Raw genomic sequence first — 9,481 nt, 5'->3', positions numbered from 1 at the left:
AAAAGAAGGAGGGGTCACACCAGGTGTTTTGCAATAAAAGTATTTTTGTGAGTAATCATTAGTCCGATTGTATTTATTTTCATAGCATAGCAAAACTTTTTTATGCTCTGCTAAACTCTTTGATAGCCTCTGGATAGGCCAATCAGGTAGAGACATTAGATATAAAGCCAAGACATGTAAGGCAGAATTCCTGAATTGGAGGTGATTTTGTCCTAACACAACATTCATTCCAAAGCTATGCATCCATCTTTCAAGAAGGTCCATGGTGATTTGACTCAAAAAAATCTAGCAAGGAATCCCCAAGTATCCCAGACCTTCCCAACAGGCTACCTGGGTGTGTGAGAGAAGGTTGACCTGAGGCAAGCATCACAATCATCACCACGGTGTGGCCAGCTAGGATCTCTAGAGGAAGGTAGGTGCTGTAGCTTCCTTACCCAGAAAAGCTAGGCTGGCAATGGGTACTGGTGCAGGGAGCTGAGATTCAATTCCAAATTTCCTCTCAGTGAATGGGATGAGGTGTGACTCCATGGGCTTATGGGTTCTAGAAGCAGAAAGGATTTTAGGGATTAGCTTATCCAATTTCCAACACATCCTATCCCCAACACATACCTATTGGAAAGTAAAGATTAGAGACAGAAGGTACTTTTCAAGGTCATATGACTTGGAAGGAGCAGAGCTGGGATTCAAACTTAGGTTCTTCAATGTCAAATCCAGGTTTCTTTCCACTCAGGCTCTCATGTGGTATAATAGAAAGAGAAAACCTGAGATCTAATCCTGGCTTTCCTACTTATTGTCCACTGGAGTATTGTCATAGGAGTAGAAAGTGCTTCTGCAATTGTGGAGTAATGAACCTCCAGAATGGAGGTTCTCCCCTCTCATTCCATCTTCACTACTCAAAGAAGCCCTGTGAGTAAGAGGAATAAGAATCCATATAGTAAGAATCAGTGGTGGGATCCCTGCTGGCTGGGGTTGAGCAGAACACCAGAATCAAATGACCCCTCCTTCAAGCAGAGTAGGTGAGCCTTGGGAGGGAGGAGGTGTGGAGTAGAAGGAACTAGGGGTTCCCCAGCTCTATTCCAGGGCTTTTTCCCTCCCTGGATACCCTCTCCCTTGATGGTCTCATCTATTTCCATAGCTTGGTTGGTGAGCTCAAATCTCTATCTCCACCCATGACCTCTTCCCCTGAGCTTCAGGACTATAATAGGACATAGGATCATGAGAGCATAGATTTAGAGCCAGAATAAATCGTAGAAACCATTGAGCCCAACTCCATGTTTTCAGAGATAAGGAAACTGAGGCAAAGAAAGGTGAAGTGACTTGTGTGAGGTCACACAGCTGATGTGTCAGAAGCAGGATTCGAACTCGGGTCTTCCTGGTTCCCATTCCATCACTCTATCTACCATAACATGCTGCCTCTCCCTTGGAGATCACACCAATTCCACATGCTCAAAACTGAACTTGTCCTCTTCCTCCTTAAGTATGTCACTCTCACTCCTTCCTTTAAGGGCATTACCATCTGCCCAGGTACCCCAGGTTTGGAATGGGGTTGGGTCAGGGAAGAGTCAGCCTTGCCCATCTTACCTCTGCAGAATCTCTTACAACCCTTCCCTTCTTCCACCCACACTGTTATATGCTACTTTTTTCAGAGAAGAGATGAAAAATATTTTCATCTGTTCCCACCTAGAATTTTCTGATAGTGCACTGGTCTTTCTGACTACTAACCTCTTTTCTACCACTTCTCCCCACTCCAATCTATCACTCATGCCATTTTCTGAGTAATCTTCCTAAGTCACTGCTCTCATCCCATCACTTCTCTACCCAGCAACCTTAAATGGATCTAGAAAAATCACATTTTTATTTTGGCATTCAAGGCCTTCTACAATCCCAACTCCAAACTACCTTTCTAGCCTGATCTCACACTACTTCCTTACAATCAAGCCAAACTACTTTCTGTCTCCTCTTAGCTCCTGTTAACATGTCTTCACTCAGATTATCCCTTACATGTGGAACAAAATTCTTGCCTTCCCTCCTTACCCCAACTCTGAAAAAAATTTTAAAGTAGTGAATTCTGGGGGCAGCTAAATGATGCAGTGGATAGAGCACTGGCCCTGGAGTCAGGAGGATCTGAGTTCAAATCTAGCCTCAAATACTTGATACTTACTAGCTATGTGACCCTGGGCAAGTCACTTAACCCCCCCAATTGCCTCAGCCCCCCCAAAAAGAGTAGTGAGTTCCCCATCACCAGGGGCCTTTGAGCAGGGGCTGGATGACCGTTTATGGGGTATTATGTCATAGTGGAAATTCCTTTTAGTTAATGGTTGGATTTGATGTCTTTAAAGCTTGAAGGAACTTTAGAGATCATTTTATCTAATCCTCACATGTTACAGTTAAAAAATCTGGGGCTCAGAGAGGGAAGGGAGTTGTTCAAAGTCACACATCTTATAAGTATGAGCTCCCAGGGGAAAAAGAATAATAATAATAGTAATAACTAGCATTAGTATAGTGCTTTGTTATTTGCAAAGTACTTCACATATACTGTCTCATTTGCTCCTGACAGCAACTCTAAGGTAGGTATAGCTATTATTACCCCCATTTTACAGATGAGAAAATGGAGGCACAGAAGGTTATGTAATTTGACTAGGGTCACACAGCTAGTTAAGTGTCTAAGGAAGGATTTGAACTCAGGTTTTCTCAACTCTACATCCACCACTTTATACACTAAACCTCCTAAAATCACTGGAGGATATTATCCCCCTTCCCTGTATATTTCAGAAATTGAATTTTGTGGGGCCTGATTTAGCCCCTCAGCATCTGTGGCTCATTGTTGCAACCGGCCCAGGCAGATTCACCTGTGTCATGTGTCCCATGGATCTCTCCCGCCTGATTTCTTCTTTCTCACCTTCTTGGTCCTGGGTCCTTGGTCTCCTGATTTCTATTCTAACCAATATTTCATTCTGAAGGGTTTGAGTTCAATGCAGGATGCATCTAGTATGTGAGGACCACATCATGCAAGCTCTGTACCAATTGCTGGCCCAAAGCATCCCAGAATCCCTGAAGGTGAGGTGGGAGGGGGGTGGCTGGGTCTCTGAGGGAGGATAAAAACTGAATAAGATCTGTGGCCATGCTGTTAGGGAGAGAAAAGTGATGAAATAGAAAGGAACAGTGATGATGGAACTCAACCTTGTATCTATTTCCATCAGAAAAACCAAGTAAAAATTTTCACAATAAATATGTTTTGCATAGTAGTTGGCTATAGCCATGTTTTTGGTATCTACAGCTACCTGGGGCACTGAGAAATTGGGTGACCTTCCCAGGCTCACCCAGCCAGTGTGTGTTAGCCACAGGATGCAAAGCCAGATCTCCCACACTCCCCAAGCTGCTTGGGAGCTACTTCATTTCCCAGCCTTCCACCGCTGGTTGTCATCAGTCTTACCTGCCTCCTTCCATTTCCCCTCCACTCCCAAGGTGTATGGCGCCATTTTCCACATCATTCATGGAAACCCCTTCAACCTGGAAGTGCTAGTGGACTCCTGGCCGGATTATCAGACTGTTGTCACCCGGCCTAAGAAACAGGTAGGTAGAAGAGAAAATAACTGGGAGTAGCAAAACAAGATGAGGGCTCGGGGCCAGCTGACAATGAAGAGTTCTATGGCTGCAGATAGAAAGACAGATGGCCAGCACCAGGGATGGCACTTCTAATTTCTCTGCTGCCATATAGACCCCTAGGGAACTGTTGGAAAAGTGGAAGAATAACATAGGATCACAGAGTTGGAAGGGATAGTAGGAGATAATACTGACAATAATAATAATGACTAAAAATAACTAACCATCATACAGCATTTTAAGATTTGCAAAATGCTACATATGTGTGTGTGTGTGTATACATATATTTGGCAACAACCAATAACTCATTTTCTGTAGGTTTTTAAGGTTACAAAGCACTTTCAGCCCTAAGTTGTAGATCAGGAAGTACTATTATCCCATTTTACAGATGAAGAAACTGAGGCTCAGGGAAATGAAGGGACTTGCTCGATATCCCAACTCTCCACAGTATTTGGAGAGTTCCTTCAACATGGTGATTTATAAGTATATATCCCTTGGTTTTGAATACTGGTTCTTGGATTAAAAAGGTGGAGAAACCCATTTATTTCATCATTCTCAGCACAATCAAAATATCCCCCTTTCCATTCTAAATAGGAAATGGTTGACAAATTGGATCGATACACAAACACTTACTATATCTTCACCAAGGACCTTCAAAAATGCCAGCAGTTTCTAGAATCTACTGAGGTCATCGATTGGAAGCAAGTCATTCAGATTCAAGGTAACTAGTCTTGGGGCTAAGACTATCTTACTTAAAAGACAAACAAAGCTGGCCTGAAGAGGTGTAGACAGAGTTCGGTAAGAATCGGTGATACCTTTCTCCTTCTTTTCCCAGGTTGCCAGGAGAGCTTAGATAAAAGGCTAAGAAAGATTGCAGCTTCCAAGTTCCTTCAGGTGGAACATCTAAGCAATGTTCTCTTTGTAAAAGAAGAAATTCTTCAACTTGGGACAACTGAGGGCAAGTTGGTGACCACAGTGCCAGATACAAAGGTTTTTGAGAGGTAAGAATTAAAGCTTTAAACCTCAAGTATCCACACACACGCACACACACACACACACACACACACACACACACATTTATTTCCTGGGTCCCCAGTGCCTCATTTAGTGGTAAAATAAAGCAAAATTTGGGATTAGCCTGTGTTAGAGGAGGCAGATGATAGTAGTAGCAGCAGCAGCAATAGTAGCAACAACATTCGTATAGTATTTTTAAAAGTTTGCAAGCGCTTTATGTGTTATAATATTGAATACTCACAACAGCCCTGTGAGGTAGGTGCCATTATTATTCATATTTTTCAGTGAAGAAACTTAGGCAAATAGAGGTGAAGTGACTTGCCTAGGGTCAGCTAGTAAGTAAGTATCTGAGGCAGGATTTGCACTCAGGTATCCCCGACTTCAACCTGGCTGGGAAGTAAGAGAAGGGCACCCAATTTTGGTAAAGGTATCGCCATACTGGGCTGGGTCCAAATGAGGGACTGGAAAAGATACCAGACAAAGACTGATTGAAGACCTGGGAATTATTAGTGCGAAGAAGAGAAAAGTCAAAGACAGGAAGGAGAAAGGAACTCTGAGAACCATCTAGTATCTGCAGGCTGCCCTCTGTCAGAGGTCGGAGCTATGGGTAATGAATGAAAGTTATTGAGAAAGAGAATGTGGAAATGTAAACTAAAATGTAACAATGAGTACTATTGGGAAGGAGAGGTAGTTGATTCTTCCTCAGTAGAGGTCTCAGAGTCAAAGCTAGAAGACCCACTAGGAATGGTGCACACGTAATTCTTGTGCAGGTACGTGGGTTGACCTATCGTCAACTCTCTGATTTGGAGAATTAATGACTGAACAGACATTTATCAAGAGCTTACTATGTGTAAAGCCTTGACCAAATGATTTACAAAGGGGACAAGGGAGAGAAATAAGTATTTATTCAGCACCTACTATGTGCTAGGTGCTTTTACCCATATCCTATCATTTGATCCTCATGACATCACTGAGAAGCAGCTGCTCTTATTAATCCAATTTTACAGATGATGAACAGATAGAGATTAAGTGATTTGCCCAAGATTATTCAACTAGCAAGTGTCTGAGGGCGGGTTTGAACTGAGGTCTTCCTGATTCTAGGCTCAGCACTCTACTGACCCACTCTAGAATTCCATCTCTCCCCAGACTCTAAGTTGGATTTGAGGCATCTAGGTGACTCAGGAAGTAGAGTGCTGGCCTTTGAGTCAGAAATCTGCCCTCTGACACTGGTTGTATAGCAAGTCACTTAGTTCCTCAGCTTTCTTGGCTGTGAAATGGGGATAATAATCTCTACTTTACAGGGCTTTCATGAGCATTGAATGAGATAACACGAGCAAAGCATATTGAGAACCTTAAAGCACTGTACAAATGTTAGCTACTCCTATTAAGCAAAAATGCATTTTGGAGAAACTAGCCATCCTTTGTGGAGATTTCAGAAAATTTGAGAACAGAGACATAAATAACTGGGCTTAATTTCTTTACAGTAGAAATCTGGAGTTAACGTTTGCCCGCCTGAATGCATCCCATGCAAAACTCGTAAACGATCATTGGGAGCTGGGGCTCAATGAGAAGAGCCTGAATTATGTCATACGTTGCATCCAGAACTTGCCAACTTTTTGCCTCCTGGACTCGGAGGGGAACCCCATCTCTTGGGTTGTCATGGATCAGACTGGGGAACTGAGGATGGCCTGTACCCTACCCCAATACCGAGCAAAAGGCATAGGGCATTACTTGAAAGTTAACACTTTACAGTATCTTTTTAAAGAAAATATTCCATTTTTCCTACACATAGCAGAAAAGAAGAAATACCTCTTCAGAGGTTTGATACAGTCTGGTTTCCATTCATACCCTCATGGATGGAACCAGTGGACATTAACCCCAAAAATGAAAAGCCAATACTGATCCAAGAGAATATTTGAGCATGGAGCTAATGTGTACATATGCATATGTATATGTAGGCTTCAGTTTCAACCCCGCATGTAGCACAGTACCTGGCACATAGTAGGCACTTAATAAATGTTTGTTGAATAAATGAATGAAAGTTAGCAAATTAATTGAGCCTTGTGACACTGCTTGTCTGCACCCCAATAGGCAAAGAGACTTCTTATCTTCTTTACCCTCTACTTCCTTACAAAGTGGAACTACCCCATCCTTTTTAGAATGGGCTATCTCCTATACAATCATAGTTTTCAGAAGTAGAAGTCTCAGTATCAGTGGACAACTTCTGTTTGCCAAGACAGATATAAAGTCAGTGCCTTCATTTCCTAAAGAATATTTTTTGTTTTTGCTTTTATTTTGGGTAGAAGAATTCTACTTCCCATTTGCTGAAATTGTCACTGTATTATTTTATATAAATTTATTTTGTTCATCCATGTGTGTGACCCCCGATTTGGAAACTCCCTCAACTTTATATCAGCAATTCCCCTGTCACTTCTGTCCTTGGAGGATTGCCAAAGACCATTGTGAATTTAAGTGATTGCTTGAGTAAGTTGGAGATAGATTTTGAACCCAGATCTTCCTGACTGCAAATAGCCCTTAAACCATTATGCCATTCTGTCTTTGCCTTGCATTATAGTAGGGACTTAATAAATTGCTATTCAATTGGATTGAACGTCTCTGGGCCTCAGTTCCACTAGACAGTTCTTTAACATCTCTCAAGTCTAAATCTTTCTGTGTAGACTACCTCAAAGTATTTTACATGTTTGACACTGTCTTCTGGTCATCGGGTGTTATATAGGGCAGGAATCCCAGTTCAAAGGAGAGGCTGCAGATCTGTCTCTCTGAATCAGCAAAATTATCTAGCTGACTGATAGGGGTGTGTGTTGACATCTGAGAGCAATGGTATTGTTCTTTAAAGGGACAGGATACTGTCTCAGTGGTGCCTGTACCCCCAGAGAGGGGTTTTTTGTGGCAGATGGAAAGGAATCTTTCCAGAGCTTTTCTTTAATATCCTCTAAGAGGCTGACAGGAAGATTGGGATAAAGATGGATAAGTGCTGGAAAAGGATTCAAGGCCAAAGAAGGGTTAAGACTCGGAGAGGATAGAAGTTCAGAAACAGGACTAGCAGAGGATTGGCAGGGGTGGGGATCCTGTGGCCTCGAGGCCACATGTGGCCCTCTAGGTCCTCAAGTGCGGTCCTTTGACTGAATTCAAACTTCACAGAACAAATCCTCTTAATAAAAGGATTTGTTCTGTAAATTTTTTGGACTCTGTCAAAAGGCTGCTCCCAAGGACCTAGAAAGCCATATGTGGCCTCGAGGCTACAGGATCCCCACCCTGGTGTAGGAGAAGTAGCAGGAGGTACGTTATAAGGCATAAGAGGAGGGGGAGGTGGCAAAGGGACACATTGCTTATGCTCTGGTAGAGCCTCATATGGAGGTGTTTTTTTTCTTTTCCTCAGCAGAAAGATTCATTAATTTTTCACAATTTGGTTAACAAAATGTGTGCACTTCAAGATCTGTCCAAATGAGCCAATAGCTCATTTGTTTTAGAGAGCGAAACTCTCTATTAACATTTAGAATTTGTAAAACTTCAGGATCCAAGGTACCATATGGTGGCTGGGGCTATTTAGTAGAATAAGTATAAAGTGTATCCATTTAGATTGATAGAGATCAACAAGTACAACCTTCAACCAGCCCTTCCCAGAGATGTTTCCAGTTAGCCAAAGTAGGCTCAAGAGGGCTCTGTTCCAAAACAGACTGAGCAGGAATACTGGATCCCATTAGTGAAGACTGACCACTCAAATAAGCCTTATGTCAGCTCTAGATCATTAGTGATATGGATCCTCTCTGATTACTGAAGACTCGGGTCAGACTTGAGCCCCCCCAACTTGTACACCCCTTTAACCTGGGCCTTATTCTCTAAATTTAATTTGGAATTTAGACAGGAAGGGTAGTGAGGACAATACAATAATCTCAAATGACAGACAGATAAGTATGTAGGAAATGAAACAAAGGGGCACAGGGTATGGAAAAATCTTAATATTCTCCCAGGGGAATCAGGTATTCACCCAGAAATAGAGGAAGTCCTTCCACTGAAACATGAGTTTCCTCAGTCAAGTCATCACATTCAAATTCTGAATTACAGTACCCATGATCATCTGGGCATAAGGGAGGCTGCCTAGGTGATTGCCTTAGTTTATGGGTTTACATCTAACGGATATGGATTATTCAGATGCAAGAGACAGAAAAAACAGACAATACAGAATAAAAATATGCAAAACTAGATCTAACCTGTTTCTGTAGATCTCCCAATTTAAAGCACAAGGTGCTGGATTACATCTTTGTCAACCCTCCAGAAGTCTCCAAATAGATGGTGCGTGCTGGAAAGTTCTCAGAGATGAGGATCTGAGATGGTCTCAGCTAGCAGTCCCTTTATGGTCACCAAAATTGTTGCATGAATCCCTTTTGGGTACTGACTAGCCACTGCAGATAAGCCAACACAGAAGACAGACACAAGGAAAACTGAAGTTAATTTACCCAGTGAGACACTCCACTAGGAGATGATGGACACATATGTCTGCTACAATTCCATAAGTGATATTTATGCCAGTCTATCATTTGCCTCACCACTCTTTAGGTGAAGCCAAGCAATGTGCTAGGTGGTCACATAGGGAAAGAATGTGTATTTGTTATAACAAAAAGATGCTTGTCACTTTTTACGAAAACAGGAATATATCCTTATTAGCATAACTATTTATACCAGATCAAAGTGAGCCACATGTTGTCTGCCAGACAAAGAAAAGGAACAGACTTCCTAAGGTTTTCCAAGTCCTTTGCAAAATAAAACCTCTTATAACAATTAGAGGCTGAAAGGAGACATTCAAGGAAGCCAGCCTATAGTATGTGCTAAGGCAAATACATAG

General features: G+C 42.1%; 1 protein-coding gene across 1 annotated transcript; it reads left to right on the top strand.

Annotated features, from left to right (window-relative positions):
* The first annotated feature begins 2,979 nt into the window (after positions 1-2,979).
* Positions 2,980-6,519, top strand: LOC114042670 (putative glycine N-acyltransferase-like protein 1B). Its single transcript, XM_027861355.1, has 5 exons — positions 2,980-3,057; positions 3,466-3,573; positions 4,198-4,324; positions 4,439-4,604; positions 6,105-6,519. Exons 1-5 carry the CDS (start codon positions 2,980-2,982, stop codon positions 6,517-6,519), a joined length of 894 nt encoding a protein of 297 aa, XP_027717156.1.
* The last annotated feature ends 2,962 nt before the right edge of the window (positions 6,520-9,481 follow it).

The sequence above is a fragment of the Vombatus ursinus genome, unplaced genomic scaffold, assembly GCF_900497805.2.
Source record: "Vombatus ursinus unplaced genomic scaffold, bare-nosed wombat genome assembly UNPS02014662.1, whole genome shotgun sequence".
In the NCBI taxonomy this organism is placed as follows: domain Eukaryota; kingdom Metazoa; phylum Chordata; class Mammalia; order Diprotodontia; family Vombatidae; genus Vombatus; species Vombatus ursinus.
The sequence above is the reverse complement of the archived record's forward strand: the minus strand, read 5'-3'. Positions and strand labels throughout refer to the sequence as shown.